The 15818-nt window shown below is 41.1% G+C and overlaps 1 protein-coding gene across 1 annotated transcript in view; it reads right to left on the minus strand.

Annotated features, from left to right (window-relative positions):
• Window positions 1-6005: 6005 nt before the first annotated feature.
• ELOVL2 (ELOVL fatty acid elongase 2) overlaps window positions 6006-15818 on the minus strand; it is a 61582-nt gene continuing 51769 nt past the window's right edge. The window contains exons 6-8 of the mRNA XM_025382827.1: window positions 12259-12383; window positions 11671-11805; window positions 6006-9100 (exon numbers count right to left, since the gene is read on the minus strand). Coding sequence (XP_025238612.1) covers window positions 8975-9100; window positions 11671-11805; window positions 12259-12383 — 386 coding nt within the window. The 3' untranslated portion in view covers window positions 6006-8974. The remainder of the gene's footprint in view (window positions 9101-11670; window positions 11806-12258; window positions 12384-15818) is intronic.

Here is a 15818-nt window from a genome sequence, read left to right on the forward strand (position 1 = left end):
TTTTTGAGATGGAGTTTCGCTTGTGTTGTCCAGGCTGGAGTGCAATTGCCTGATCTTGGCTCACTGCAACCTCCCCCTCCCAGGTTCAAGTGATTCTCCTGCCTCAGGAGAATCACTTGATTCTCCTGCCTCAGGAGAATCACTTGATTCTCCTGCCTCAGGAGAATCACTTGATTCTCCTAAGTAGCTGGGATTACAGGCGCACAGCACCACTCCTGGCTAATTTTTGTATTTTTAGTAGAGACAGGGTTTCACCATGTTGGCCAAGCTGGTCTCAAACTCCTGACCTCAGGTTATCTGCCTGCGTTGGCCTCCCAAAGTGCTGGATTACAGGCATGAGCCACCATGCCCAGTCAAGAGCACTTATTTTTTATGTCCAAAAGCATGAATGAGGTTAACTAACTTCATTTCATTTAGGTATATCCAGTTCAGGGCTCACAGTTTCTCATGACCTGAGAGTGTATGGATTTCAGTGCCATTACATGGACTGTCTTCACTGAACTACATCTGAAGAATTTATATGACTTCCAGTACCTAGTGAGCATGTATTTGAGCACTGTTCTCTACAAACCCTTGAGTTAGCTGACGTGGAGGATGTTAGGATGGATTCGACACTATCTTAGCTGCAAGGAACTTAGTCTAGAGAGGACAGTAAGACACCCAGGTCACTGTAAATCAAGGCTCTATGTGACAAGTGCCAAAACGAAGCGTAAACTGAGCACCATCAGGATTATGAGGAGGTAGAAGTCATTTTTGTTGGGGTGAGCAGGATGGCTTCCTAGAGGAGAGGTATCACTTGAAATAGATCTTGAAGGATGAAGGAGTTTTTTTCTAGGATTAGGAAAGGGATGCTTCCATGAATATAAGAACAGAGATGAAAATGCAGAATGTGAGGCCGTAATACTATGGAATATTAGTGGGAATTAAATTTGGCTAGGCCCAAACTGAAGTGTCTTTACCAGCTTGATTGGGAGGACTTCATTCTGTAGGTAAGAAGCAGCCACTGAAGACATCAGGAACACAGTGGTTTTGGAAGGTTAATCTGGTAGCAGTATGAAGGCTGCATTCAATACACTGGGAGAGGTGACTGTTGCAATAAAGGCCTCAACTACAATAGGACTGGGAATGAAAAAGAGGGGATAGAGAGGAGAGGCTATGGTAGGTGTAAGATCTAAAGAGCTGATTTTGAGGATGGGTTGATGGAAGTTGCAAAAACCATGAGCTTGGGATATTGGGGACATCTCTTTGAAAATACTCACCAGAGAGGCCCTATTCCACATTGTCGTCTTCAGTGAATCCTTGTAGCACTTCCTGTGCGCCATGTGCTGTGCTCGGTGCCAAGGATTCAATGTGATTTTGCCCCTGTCTGCAAGGAGTGGCAGTCTAATGGGGAGACAGACATCAGTCCTACACTTCCACAGAGAAACAGGAAAACAGCCTGGGGAGTGCTGTGCCGGGTGGTGTGTGAGCTGTTCAGGCCTGGAAAGGCAGGGCGGGGTGGCAGGATGCAGGAATTGATGTGCTTTTCCAGGCAACACGGAGAGAAGGCTGGACCAGGAGGCATCCTGAAGATGCTGACATCCAGCCCTCAGGGAAAAAGAGCAGCATCAGCTTCCTCACCTTGACCCTGGGGACTGAGCCAACCTTTGGGCCCATTCCCAGCTCTGCACTCAGGCTCCCTTCCTTTTTGACTCACTTGTAGCAGGGAGCAGCCCTGTAGCTACCCCGGCAGACTCTGTTGCCATCTGTGGCCTCAGCCTCATTTGTCATTTTAGGTGTTCCTCTGTGCTCTGACCTTCCGTCCTCCAAGCAGCTCCCCTGAGGATCTGCTTTGCCCTCAGGCAGCAGATGAACTCCTGACCTTTGTACTTGGAACCTCAGCTGACCAGGCCTGCATGAAGCACCCTCCCCTCTTGACTCCTTCCCCATCCTTCTTCCTGTGACAAAGACCGAGGCCTATTTTTTGCAGGGTTCAGGGCTCTAGTAGACTGTTTTCAGGGGCATTTGCTAGAGGCCATAGATGACTATAGGGAAGTGTCTTCTTTCCTGTATTGTCATTAAGTTTTTATTGAAATCTATGGTTTTAAAAACTTTTTAAATTTTAGATTCGGGGGTGTATGTGTAGGTTTGTTAAAGGGCATATTGTGTGATGCTGAGGTTTAGGCTTCTGTTGACCCTGTCACCCAGATAGTGAGCATAGTACCCAATAGGAAGGTTTTCAATCCCCCCACCCCTGCCTTTTGGAGCCCCCAGTGTCAGTTGTTCCCATCTTTATGTCCATGTGGACTCAAGGTTTAGCTCCCACATGTAAGTGAGAACATGTGGGATTTGGTGTTCTGCCCCTGAATTAATATGCTTAGGATAATGGCCTCCAGCTGCTTCCGTGTTGCTGCAAAGGACATGATTTCATTCTTTTTTATGGCTGTGTATATATACCACATTTTCTTTATCTAATCCACTGTTGATGGGCACATGGGTTGATCCCGTGTCTCTGCTATTGTGGATAATGCTGGATAAACATACGAATGCAGGTATCCTTTTGGTAGAACAATTTATTTTCCTTTGGGTAGATATGCAGTGGTGGGATTGCTGGGTTGAATGGTAATCCAGGCTTTTGTTCTTTGAGAAATCTCCAAACTGCTTTCCACAGGGGCTGAACTAATGGACATTCCCACCCACAGGGGATAAGCATTCCCTTTGCTCTGCAGTCTCGCCAGCATGTTGTTGTGGGCATTTTTCCCTGTGGTGACAAAGGCACCTGAAGCATCCCCTGCCCCTGCCCCATGAGCTGAGCAAGGGGCTGGCTTCTTTCTTACTGCTTCCTCCTCCCCCATCTCAGCTGCAGTCACTCAGATGCTCCTGGAACCATTCAACACATACACCCCTTAGCTCTTCCTCCCTTTCAGCAACTGCTGTAACTGCTCCTTCACATCCCTAGTTCTTAGGAAGGATTTTCATGTGGCTTGCTTGATCATTACTTTTCTTTGACTTCTCATTCATTCTAAAGGCTCCTGCAATTTGCCAACTGCCTCCCAAGGACCAAATTCAGTGCCTTTTTTTTTTTTCCTTCACTAGTTGCTCACCTTGCTGCCTTGGAGCATTTTACTGTTTAAATATTCTCTTTTTCCTTGGCTTCCGGGACACCACTTTCTTTGAAGTCTATTTGAATTCTTCACCCATCTAAACTGACCTCAGGCATTACTTCCTTTAGGGATGTTTCTCTGGCAAGGTTTTTTTTTTTTTTTTTTTTTTTTTTTTGCGCGGGAGTCTCACTCTGTCGCCCCAGCTGGAGTGCAGTGGTGTGATCTTGGCTCACTGCAACCTCCGCCTCCCGGGTTCAAGTAATTCTCCTGCCTCAGCCTGCCAAGTAACTGGGATTACAGGCATGCACCACCACGCTTGGCTAATTTTTGTAGTTTTGGTAGAGATAAGAGTTCACCATGTTGGCCAGGCTGGTCTTGAACTCCTGACCTCGTGATCTGCCTGCCTTGGTCTCCCAAAATGCTGGGATTACAGGCACGAGCCACTGTGCCTGGCCTCAATACTTATTTTATAACTAAATGTTTATCTACTTTCCTAGACTGTGAACTCTGAGAACAGATATTTCATCTGGATCATTCTATATCACTACCATGATACATAGTGCTGGACAAGATTTGATGAATTTTTCAACTGAATATAACTATTTCCAGAGGTTATCAAACTCCATAGGTCTAAACTAGCTTTAAAAGAATAGAAGCTCGTAGCTGGGTGTGGTGGCTCACACCTGTAATCCCAGCACTTTGGGAGGCAGAGGTGGGCGGATCACGAGGTCAGGAGATGGGGACCATCCTGGCTAACATGGTGAAACCCCATCTCTACTAAAAATACAAAAAGATTAGCCGGCATGGTGGTGGGCGCCTGTGGTCCCAGCTACTTGGGAGGCTGAGGCAGGAGAATGGCGTGAGCCTGGGAGGCGGAGCTTGCAGTGAGCCGAGATTGCGCCACTGTACTCCAGCCTGGGGGACAGAGCAAGACTCCGTCTCAAAAAAAAAAAAAAAAAAAAAAAAAATAGAAGCTGGTTCTACATGAACTACCTTACGTACAGTGCTTCCATCTTTCAGAGAAATCTGCAACATCTATCATTTGTTTCTAGGGCCACTGCCGATAAGTCTGTGTTTCATCTCCCTCTAAGTGTATCATATGGGCCCAGGCAAAACTGTATAGACTTTCTCCTTTTGTTGTTCGATGTGTAGGCATCACAAATTCAAATGCCTTCAGGGGCCAGCCAGGTTAATAGGTTGAATAAAAAGGATGAGTGGGCCAGGTTCGGTGGCTCACACCTGTAATCCTAGCACTTTGGGAGGCTGAGGCGGGCAGATCACCTGAGGTCAGGAGTTCAAGACCAGCCTGGCCAACATGGCAAAACCCTGTCTTTACTGGAAAAAAAAAAAAAAAAAAAAAATTAGCTGGGAGTGGTGGCACATGCCTATAATCCCAGCTACTCGGGAGGCTGAGGCAGAGGTTGCAGTGAGCTGAGATCATGCCATTGCACTCTAGCCTGGCCAACATAGTGAGACTCTGTCTCAAGAAAAAAAAGAAAAAGGGTGAGTGATGGTGACTGTGGCAAATACAAGAGAAAATGCCCATCTCAAGCCATACAGGTAGCTATGCACTATGGCACACGCAGCATCAAGGGATGTGTGACAAGCTTCCCCCTCCTCAGCCTACCAAATGTGATTTGGTCACGAACACTTTCAGAACAGGCTCCCGGTGGGTTGCTCGTAAGATCTACAATGACTGCATTTACCAATTGCTCAATGAGGGTACGGATTACAGATTTCCTTGTCCTCTCAGTGTTATTCCAGTGTTCTGCAGTGCCATTTAAGATGGAAAAATGACCTACAAATCAATAGCTTTCAGTCTTTTTCCCCCCTACGACTGAAAGTCATGTTTTACTGAAGGTCAAGGAATCCTGAGGTGACTGTAGTCTCCTAGGAGTGATAATATTTCCTTGCATACCCTGGAGAGAAACTCTTCCTTAAATATGGGAATGTAATTTGTCTTGGAAGAAAGCCTGCTATAACAAAAACACATGCTGAATTTTTTCTTTACATGAAGAAATTAAGAGGCTTATTTATGTGAACGCTTGTTGTATAAGCAGTTCTTTTAGTTTGTGACAACAGTTATTAGGCTTGCCATAGAGACATAGGATTTATCTTTTATTTTTAAACACAAAGTTTTATTAAGTTCCACCCACCATTTAAAATAACAAAGGGAAGGCTCCTCTTTAAAATGTTAACCTCCCACCCCAAACTCTAGCTCCCATTCAGATAGTTAAAATGAAGACCTCTCCCATTCCCTGTTCCCCTCCTGCCCTTCCTTAAAATCTATCCTGTCTCATCTGTCACTATCCAGGAATTTAAGCAATTTTGTAATCAGACTTTAAGCACATCTTTTGTAGTTTTCTTTAGGACCTGTCTCTCATTATACTATCACATTCAAAACTCTACTCTCTACACTGACAAAACGCCAATCTGTGGTCCTGCCCCTGGCCTCCGCTCTCCTAGGCATCCTCACAGTCAGGCCTCACTCACCTCCTGAGTTGAGCTGCCCACCATCTCTCCCGGGCAGGCACTCTCTGAAGGGCATCCTGGGTTTCAGGGCATTGCACGATGTCGCTCCAGCCTAACATTTTCTCTTCAAACAAATGCAGTGCTCCTCCCCAGGTGGTTTTATGTAGCAATTTCTTTGTTTATTATTGCCTTTATATCCTCTGCTAACCTTAAATTTTTCTTGTGAATGGCCTTTTTTTGAAATAGCTTAACTTGGTATGTGAATAGAATGTAAAGGTAATGATATAACCCATTGCTCACTGAAACAAGAGAAGAATTAACGTCTGAAATTCATTGCTAAACTAATGCCTTATTGTAAAAATAACCCCCAAGTGATAGGTCATTTCGAGTACCATGCAGGCATACATTTTAACTGCTTGGAACCAAATAAAACTCGCAACATGCATTTAGTGTAAAAATCAATTTATTATACAACAATCATAGAGAATGCTTTTTATCTACAAAGAAACATGGCTTCTCCAGCCTCCCTGTCCACTCCATTCATGATACTATGTTCTTAAGATAGAATTACTTTTGAATGAAAACAAAATGATATCCATATTTTCCAAATAAGGAAGTCCCCAGAAACATTCACAAAACGATACGGAAATATGGAAAGAACTAACATGGACTCTTAGATACAAAAGGCTGTTCCGCCCATCACAGTAAATACTGTTTTGCCTTAAAATAAAAATAAAAAAAAATATTTCTCAAATGCAGGGTTGAGGACTTTACCCTGTAATATGCCTAAGTAGTTCAATATATGATTTTGATGGCTTGACATTGCTATGTTTAATTCCATTCAGTTAACATTCTATTTTGTTAGTTTAACAAACTGGGGGAATTATTAATAGATATGCTTTACAGTATTTAACTATTTTCATTCCCATGGGTAAGAAGAAATTTGAGAGAAAACATTTTCCATTTTTTTCTTTAATAGATTGTAGAAATATTAATTTTTCAATAGTTTTAGAAAAATCACATTAAGCATTTTGGTTTTTTGAAGTTACAACACTTAACAACAGGTTAAAATGTTTACCTGATTTATTTTTTGTGGTTAAGATTTTATAACTGTATTTTTTAAATTAGCCCTTGAATGGTTTAAGGCTCTACGTGTTTTATGAAGCTTCTCTTGAATTAAAGACCAAATTGGAAATGCACATCGTGAATGAAACCTCTCTCTAGTCTCTGGCATTAGTTTGAAAGTATCAACTACCCACATTTTTCACTTTCATCGGAGAGGTTTCAAGCTGCCTTGTAGTTCAAGCTGCTTGACTTTGTCTGCTGAAGGACAGCTCCCTCCTTGCCATACAGATATGAAGCCCTGGAAAACATCCAAAGTGGCAGGTATGCTGTGCACTGAGACCGCAGGGCCTCACTGGCAAGTAAGAATACGCTGAATGTGATGACCAGTGAGTATATTAGACCAGTCTAAGTCTCATTTTCACCTGGAACACACTTTGGTAAGAGATTTTAGCCTGTATTGAGACCTAAACTGAACTAAGGTCCAGTTTTTCCAAAGGGCTTTCTCCTTGGTCCAACTTGTGTTTTGTCACAGAGGAGCCCTAACAGTCATGCTTGAAGCTAGCCCTTGTTTTAAAATGAAGTGCTGGGAGAGAACAAGACAGTACAGTTATAAGGTGATGCAAGATGGAAATGGTGATGGAGCACCCTAGAGCAAGTCAGTTTCAGAAAATGATTTAGAAAGATAAATGGAAGAGTCAGGGGCATCAGACAGGAGACATCTGTTCAACAGAAATGGGTTGGCCGCACTGAAGGGAAGGAAGCAGGTGCAGTGCATCACCCTTGAGACTATCCTAAGCATTAGGCGCCTTCCAAAAAATATGCCCAAATCCTAAATGCCCAAAGTTTAAAACTAGAGCTCAGAGGGGAAAAAAAGCCAAGAGAGAAAGGCACTCTGGACGGTAATGGGTGGGGACGGTGGTGGAAATGCCTTTCTGATGTGCGTGTATTTGATGTCAGTGTCAGGACCTAAAAACTTATTTAAAAAAATAAAGTAGGAGAGAAGATGAAGTGTCTTCATCGAAGTTGGCAAGTTTTATTTTATAGGATATAAATTAATCTTCAAAAAAATCTTCAGAAAATATTCTTTGTTTCCGTTCTTGGTAGAGTTTAGCAGTAAGTAACCGCCCTGCAAGTACTTACAGAGAAAGGAAATACTCATTAATACTTTTGTCTGCTTTTGTGCTTGCTTCTCAGTAGAGATCGCATATACCTGGGCAGGGAACGGGAGTGCTGAGTTTGCCAAACTGGCATTTCTTATCGTGGCTCATGACCAGCCCACGGCTCAGTGCTGGAATCTTTCCAAGCTACTCCACGTTTTTCCTCCCAGCTTCAAAAACTGAACCTGCAAAGAGTGACAACAGGTATCTGAGGTAATATTCAAAAGTAGGCTCACAAAAAAGAGTTGACGGATTCAGTGCCTGTTTTGCTCCCATCACTCTGCTAATTCTGATTTATACATATTCCAGCAGCATGTGTGTTCAAAGAAAGAGGTCGGTGTGGACTCCAGTCCTCGCTCAGAATGGAAATGGGCAGCCAGATTTGTACACTGCTCGTGATGTGGAGCATGGCATCTTTAGTAATCTAGTAACTGAGGCTGACTGGTACAGGAGGGAGACGTGAACAGATGAATGATGAGGGAAACAGATGAACAATCCTATCCAAAGCCCCTGAATTATGAAAATCTTGCAGAAGCATTTTTTTCTCCTTAAAATAACTAATATTTAAAATAAAAGAAATACCAATTTCATTACCATATCGCTAAATTTACAGTCAGGAGTGGTTGTGGGAATTTGATAGACAAGACTCTGGCTTGGAGAAGTTTTGCTAGATTTTTCTGTCTTCTGTGTATGATCCCATTTTAATATTTTCTGGGGTTGATTGCTAAAGGAACAAATGGAATGATTATGCACTGGCAATTATTGCTTAATATAGATTAGAACATACCCTGTATTTAGAATATAATTAGCATTTTGTTGTAAACATTTTAATCTGAACAAAACTCTTTTTCTTTGGAGACTTTCTGTGAGAAACCATGCTCCACGTTTCCTGGCTGTGTATGCGTATAAGGCGTTGTAAGGACAGCTTCTGGCGAAAGGTTCAGTCTGTGGGAGGGAGGGTGGGAGAAGCTGCACCAGTTCTGAGGTCCTCAGAGGTCAGCATCACCTCAATGCTGATCAAAGCATTCAGTGAACAGATTAACCTAATAGCAATATATTAATACATTCTGGGTACGAATGATTTATAAACTCAAAAGAAATTAGTTTATCCTAAAACATGTAACTTTCAATTCAGTCTTTGCTTTAAAACAAGCGAATCTGTTAGGCTAGTATATGTGCTTTTTCTGTTACTCATTTTTATTGTGCTTTCTTGTTCATCACTCCATTCGCTGCAGAGAAGTAGGCTTTGGAAAAACCATTCTTCACTTCTTTCCCTGCAGGTGGCTCCTGCATATCTTTCTTCATTGGCTTTTTTCGGTATGTCTGTTGGATGTGTATATTTTGAAGAGAAAAATAAAAAGATTATTTAATAAGACCTTGTCTTTAACATTGCATATAGTTAAAACAGTATGTAATTTTGTTGGGCGCTGGATTTTCTGTTTTTTTTGAGACAGAGTTTTGATCTGTCGCCCAGGCTGGACTGCAATGGCGCGATCCCCGTTCACTGCAACCTCTGCCTCCCAGGTTCAAGTGATTCTCCTGCCTCAGCCTCCCGAGTAGCTGGGACTACAGGCGCACACCACCATGCCCAGCAAATTTTTGTATTTTTAGTAGAGATGGGGTTTCACAGTGTTGCCCAGGCTTGTCTTGAACTCCTGACCTCAGATGATCCACCTGCCTCGGCCTCCCAAAGTACTGAGATTACAGGCATGAGCCACTATGCCCAGTTGGGTGCTGGATTTTCTAATAAGATTTCATGTTTGTAATATCATTTTTAAACTTCTGGTTAAAGATTAAAAATAGGGTAAAGACCAAAACAAATGCATGTATTTCAATGAATATTAGAGGTCAGGATTTGTATATTCTGGGGTTAGCATTCAAAGTATTCTGTATTAGTTGCTCACTTGGAAAGATAAAACTTTAAAAAATAATTCAAGTGAAAAAGTGCTGTTATTTTAAAAGTACCAATACCTGGGATTCTGGCTTGATCTAGTTTTTGGCATATCCTTCCTATTCTGACACAATACCTGATCTCTCATCTCATTTTTACTTTTTTTTTTTTAAGCAATAGTATTAACAAGGGTCCAGACTTCAATTATATGCTTGACTTCAGAACTAAGATTCAGTTTGAACCAGCATGTAGGGCTAAGGCTTTGAATGCCATTACCTACTTTTGCTGGGCTATGCGCTTCTCTTCAGTATTCAACACCATGCACCAAATCACTCCCTTAGCTTCCCTTTAATACTCAGCTTGTTTTGGGAAGGTGGGGGCAGGGGTTTGCGCACCCGCACATAGCTTTGTTTGGTCTCATCGTTGATTACTTCTTTGGAAATCTTCAAAGGAAACCTTTATCTCTTATAAAAGACAAAGCCTAGTCCAATTTCAGAAATACAAGACCTGAAAAGCTGTCAAAATTCAGTTCCCACTGTTCCACACTGTATAAAACCACTATGGGGATGTGCACAGTGGCTCACACCTGTAATCCCAGCACTCTGGGAGGCCAAGGTGGGCGGATCACCTGAGATCAGGAGTTCAAGACCAGCCTGACCAACATGGAGAAACCCTGTCTCTACTAATAATACAAATTAGCCAGGCGTGGTGGCCCACGCCTGTAATCCCAGCTACTTGGGAGGCTGAGGCAGGAGAATCACTTGAACCCCGGAGGCAGAGGTTGTGTTGAGCCGAGATCACGCCATTGCACTCCAGCCTGGGCAACAAGAACAAAACTCCATTTCAAAAAAATAAATAAATAAAAAATAAAAACCACTATGGGTTAACTTTCAGCAAATGCAAGATAAAAAATAAAGCACTTTCTTATTTGTCTGAAAAAAATACAGAGTTGAATAAAATTTCAAAAGTACAGTTTTGAATATAAATGTACTTTTTTTTTTAAACAAAGCTTTCCATTTCCCTAGCCCACAAAAGAGAGCCATTTAAAATCTACATCCACCTGAGGCCTCTTCTCTGTTATAGCTTTCATCTGTTCTTGTACAATAGCATGGCTTTTAAATTGCATTTTGAAGCTGTCTTCCATTTAAATTGTTAATTAAAAAGAAAATGACACTTGATAAAGAAAAAGTCAGTGTGACCTTTCCACTCTGGTTTGCCTTAAAGGAATTTTTTTCCAAATAAATACTGAGTCTGCAACATCAGGGTAGCTGATAAGGAAACAATTTTTAAGTATGAAATTCAATACATTAAAAACATTGAAGAAGCCCTTGCTTTGCTCCATTCACATTTCCTGGATCTGTCTTACTATACACAGTTTTAACTTTCAGATGTCAGACTTTGGTAGCATGGTACAAATACATACTGCAAATTGAGAAATGTATACATAATCCAATGATATTTTTGATAAAATCTTATGTGCATGCATTGAAAAATGTTTTTCTAAATGCCCACTAGACTATTAACTGTAGTTACCCTTCGAGGAGGAGGGTGTGGAGAGAGAAGTTAGGAATACAAATTTCACTTTGTGTATCTGCTACCTGAATTTATCTACAAGCATGTCTACTATAATATTTAATCAGTAAAATTAAATATATAATGTAAAAGTGCATGATCTAGGCCGGGCACGGTGGCTCACGCCTGTAATCCCAGCACTTTGGGAGGCCGAGGTGGGCGGATCACCTGAGGTCAGGAGTTCGAGACCAGCCTGGCCAACATGGCGAAACCCCATCTCTACTAAAACTACAAAAATTAGCCAGGCCTCTAATCCCAGCTACTTGGGAGGCTGAGGCAGGAGACTCGCTTGAACCCGGAAGATGCAGTGAGCCAAGATCACGCCACTGCACTCCAGCCTGGGCAATGAGAGTGAAACTCTGTCTCAAAAAAAAAAAAAAAAGTGCACAATCTATTCTATTTTCCTGCTGAACATTTACATTCCACATACCTGAACGTAAAAATTTAAGAAGAGGATGACTAACGTCAGCATATAGGATGACTGGAAGATGAGACAGCCGAAGGGGAAGCCACACGGTTTCACAACGGCGCTCATGGTGTGCGTGATGGTGAGCACGAACTGCACCTGGGGACGGCAGAGAGGGCATCGCTGTGAGCGAGCCAGGCTTGATCAATTCAGAAATGAACTCCTAGGACTCTCAGAATTATGTAGGAACAAAACAAAGATGCTGAAGCAGCCCCCTCATCCAGAAATCTTATTTGAAATTAGTATGTAAAATTGCCCGTTATTTCCACATGGAAAAGTCGCAGTTAAAATTATTTAGACACAAAGGATTTAACTTATTCATTTGAAAAGTATTCATCTACATTTCAAAGCAAGGAACTTTCCATTATAAGCTAATTGCATGCACAAAGGGCATTTTAACACAAAAAGTTTAATTCTTAAAAGGCCAATTTTGGAAAAAACATAGGCAGCCTCATCACACATCAAAAGCCCTCTGACTTCTAAGACAGATTTCTATTTCTTCTCCCCATCCATGAGCCACACAGAGAAAAGCTAAAAGAAGGGACAACATACCAGCTGGGCCTGAGTGAGATATTTCTTCCACCAAAGATACTTGTGCATAGATGGGAACACAGAAAGTCCATAGTAGGAGTACATAAGAATGTGGATAAAACTGTTCAGTGTTGGTCCGAAGAAGCCTATAAAAGTACAGTATAAAAATCACTAGTCTTCCAGAAAGGACTGTTCACTCTTCTTTGTTTAAGTGAGATTCTCTTTCTGCATCATAATTGAAAATGAATCACACATATGACATGATCATATAACAAAATCCACACTAATAAATTCCCCAATTACTGTGTCAGTTCCAAGATTCAGCAAAAACTCCATGATAGAAGGACTAGCCTGGCATGGTTTTTCAGAATGCCCCCCACACAGAGAATGCCTTATCTACAAGGTTTTACTGTCTCTTTAACTGCCACTGTCAGCTACTGAGGGAGGAAAAGAAATACTAGCTTAAAGCTGTTGGCAGAATTCCTCTAAAATAGAATTGTCTTTGCTTTAGCTAAACCTTTGATAAGACATATTGACTGTAGAAAGAGCCTTTTGTACATGGCTGAACAGGGTGCTAGAGAGACAAAATATATTGCTTTCATAATTAAGTAAATAAATTCTGTCTGAAAGACACTTACGGACCAGGAGGTGCTGGAGAAAGAATAAGGGAGACAGAGAAGGCTGGGGCGGAGGAGAAACTGGCCAGCGAGACCTTCCCAGTGATTGGCCATTGCAGGGACTTTTAGGATGAGTGATATCTAAAATCCAGGCCCCTGCCATCAACCTCATGAAACATCTCTGTAACTGCCTCCACCATGGGTGAATAAGGCTTCAGGAAACCATGAAGAAAGGGTGATGTTCCCTGTTGGGTCAGCTAAGCACTGAAAGGATTTAGCTGCAAGAGGTGAGATGCCACAGATGCATCACTTGTTGGAAATAAGGAAACTCAGTGTTGTGAGGATTTCATCAGTACATGAAAGTGCTTAGAACAATGTTTGGCACAAAGTGAATGCTCTTCAGCTGTCAGCCTGGGATCCAGATGGCTGTTCTGTGAGCTATCCTGTGGTGGGAGAGACTGTGGCATTAGAGGGCCATTCATTGGCCATGTCCCCTTGGAGACATTGCTTTGACTGTAAATTTTTATTTTCTTATCTGGAAAATAGGTATAATAATAACTAGCTCTTAAGGTTGGGATGAAATTAACTGAGATGATATATGAATTCAAAAGCATCGCACATATGCTGGCTAATAAATCAATTTAAATTCTCTAGCCTGGTTCTTTAATCCTAGATTAGTGATCTGGATAGCTAAATGCAAATTAATAAATAAGAAACAAAAGGTGCAAATTAATAAATAAGAAACAAAAGGCATGCATAGAATAAATTCTCAACCAATACTGGCTGAAATAAACTGTTATGGCACTTGAATTTATATGAAAACACAAACAGAGTTTCAGACTACCAAGCAGCATAGTATTAGTGGTATTTCTTTACCCCCATGACTTTTCATTTCCATCAATTAATGAACCATGAGTAGTAGTTCTTATAATGTTTGACTCCTGTGGAAATACAGCACCTTCCACAGTCACCACTTCACTGTGATACAGATTAAGGCATTTCAAAAAATTGAAAGTCTGCTCTGGTAGGTCACGTCAAGTATCATTTTTCTAATATTCTTAAGCAGAAATTGTCACAGTATTCATGGAACTACGTCTTTACACAGTGATGATTTGGGTTTTAGATGCTTAGTGACTTGTAATGAAACTTGATAATCATAAAAATACTTAACCTTGGTAATTCTCCTCTAAGATTGATTATAGTTGTCCTTCCTTAATAACTAAACTCAAGAAATGGATCTCTATCCGTCTAGGAGAGCGATCAATTCTTTCTTTCTTCCCCCTGCACTCCCAGCAATTTCCTCCCTCACACTCCAGTTTTCATTTGTACCTTCACAGTCACGGACACTCCAAATATCCCTGGGCACTTTTTCCCCTAATATCATCTCTACAAGATCCTAAATCCTAGAACAAAGTCATTTTGACTTAAGTTTTACATGTTCTGATTTTTCATATAGTATTTTAAAATTATTGAGTACAAGACAGTATAAAACAGAAAGTACTGTTCCCTATAGCTCAGTGCATCTCAAACTGTAGGTCATAACTGACCCATTAGTGAATGGTGAAGTCAATGCAGTGAGAATTGTCATCAACTCCTTGTAAAAGTGAAACAAGATTTAAAAAATATATACTGTGCATCATACAGAGCCAGGGTAAATACTGTTTCATAAAATATCATGCAAAATATAGAAATATGAAGGAGGGCCAGGCATAGTAGCTCACACCTGTAATCATAGCACTTTGGGAGGCTGAGTGGGGAGGACTGCTTGAGCCCAGGAGTTCAAGACCAGTCTGGGCAACACAGACCCTGTGTCTACACTTTATTTTTTTTTTTTAATAAAAATGTGCTTTATTAGAAGGAAAATTTAAATATAACCAACAATACTGAAAATAATGTAATTGGCATTTATAGCCTTGGTCAAAGTTCTTTATTAAACAGGCATTTGTTTGCTGTTCCATGAATAGTTAACAATTAGTTTATGCAACAAAATAGGTAACTTGAAAAAGTGAGTAAGAATATAGAATTATGAACCAGGAATCAGGGGTTCTTTTGTGTTTTTTCTTGTTTAACAAACACGGCTTTTAAAATAAAATCTGAAATATAAAACAAGTCATCTTCATGTAAAGAGCTCTCTTTTCCTACAAGAAGGTTTTGCAAAAATGTTAAACAGTGTTCTAAAATGTGGCTGAAGTTATACTTTACATACTTTATTTAACTTCTTATATATACATTATCCAGTTAACATAACCACATTTTCATATACAAGTGGGACCATAAACATTCTCTAATAAGACAACACTAGCACAGAGTAATTTTACTCATGTATATATATTCATTTGAAACCTGGTTCCCAAAATGAAATCAATCATTTAAAAGCAAACAACTGCTTGGAATGAATGCCTCTAGACATTGGGTTGTGGGGTCTAGAAGTCATGTAAGAGTATATTGCTTTGGTTGAATATAATTAAATTCATCTTATGTCTACACTTTTTTTTTTTTGAGACAGAGTCTGGCTGTGTCTCCCAGGCTGGAGTGCAGTGGCGCGATCTCAGCTTACTGCAACCTCTGCCTCCCGGGCTCAAGCCCATCCTCCCACCTTGGCCTCTTGAGGAGCTGGTGGTATTACAGGTGTATGTCACCACGCCCAGCTATTTTTGTATTTTTTTTTTTTTTTGGTAGAGATGGGATTTTGCCATGTTGCCCAGGCTGGTCTTGAACTCCTGAGCTCAAGCGACTGGCCCACCTTGGCCTCCTAAAGTGCTAGGATTACAGGCGTGAGCCACTATGCCCAGCCTTACAAAAAAAAAAAAAATTAGCTGGGCTTGGTGGTATATGCATGTATTCAGCTAATTAGGAAGCCCAGGAGGTCGAGGCTGCGGTGAGCTATAACTACACCACTGCATTCTGGCCTGTGCAGAAGAGTGAGACCCTGTTTCTCTTAAAAAAAAAAAAAAAAAAAAAAAA

Source organism: Theropithecus gelada, chromosome 4 (assembly GCF_003255815.1).
Source record: "Theropithecus gelada isolate Dixy chromosome 4, Tgel_1.0, whole genome shotgun sequence".
NCBI classification, from domain to species: domain Eukaryota; kingdom Metazoa; phylum Chordata; class Mammalia; order Primates; family Cercopithecidae; genus Theropithecus; species Theropithecus gelada.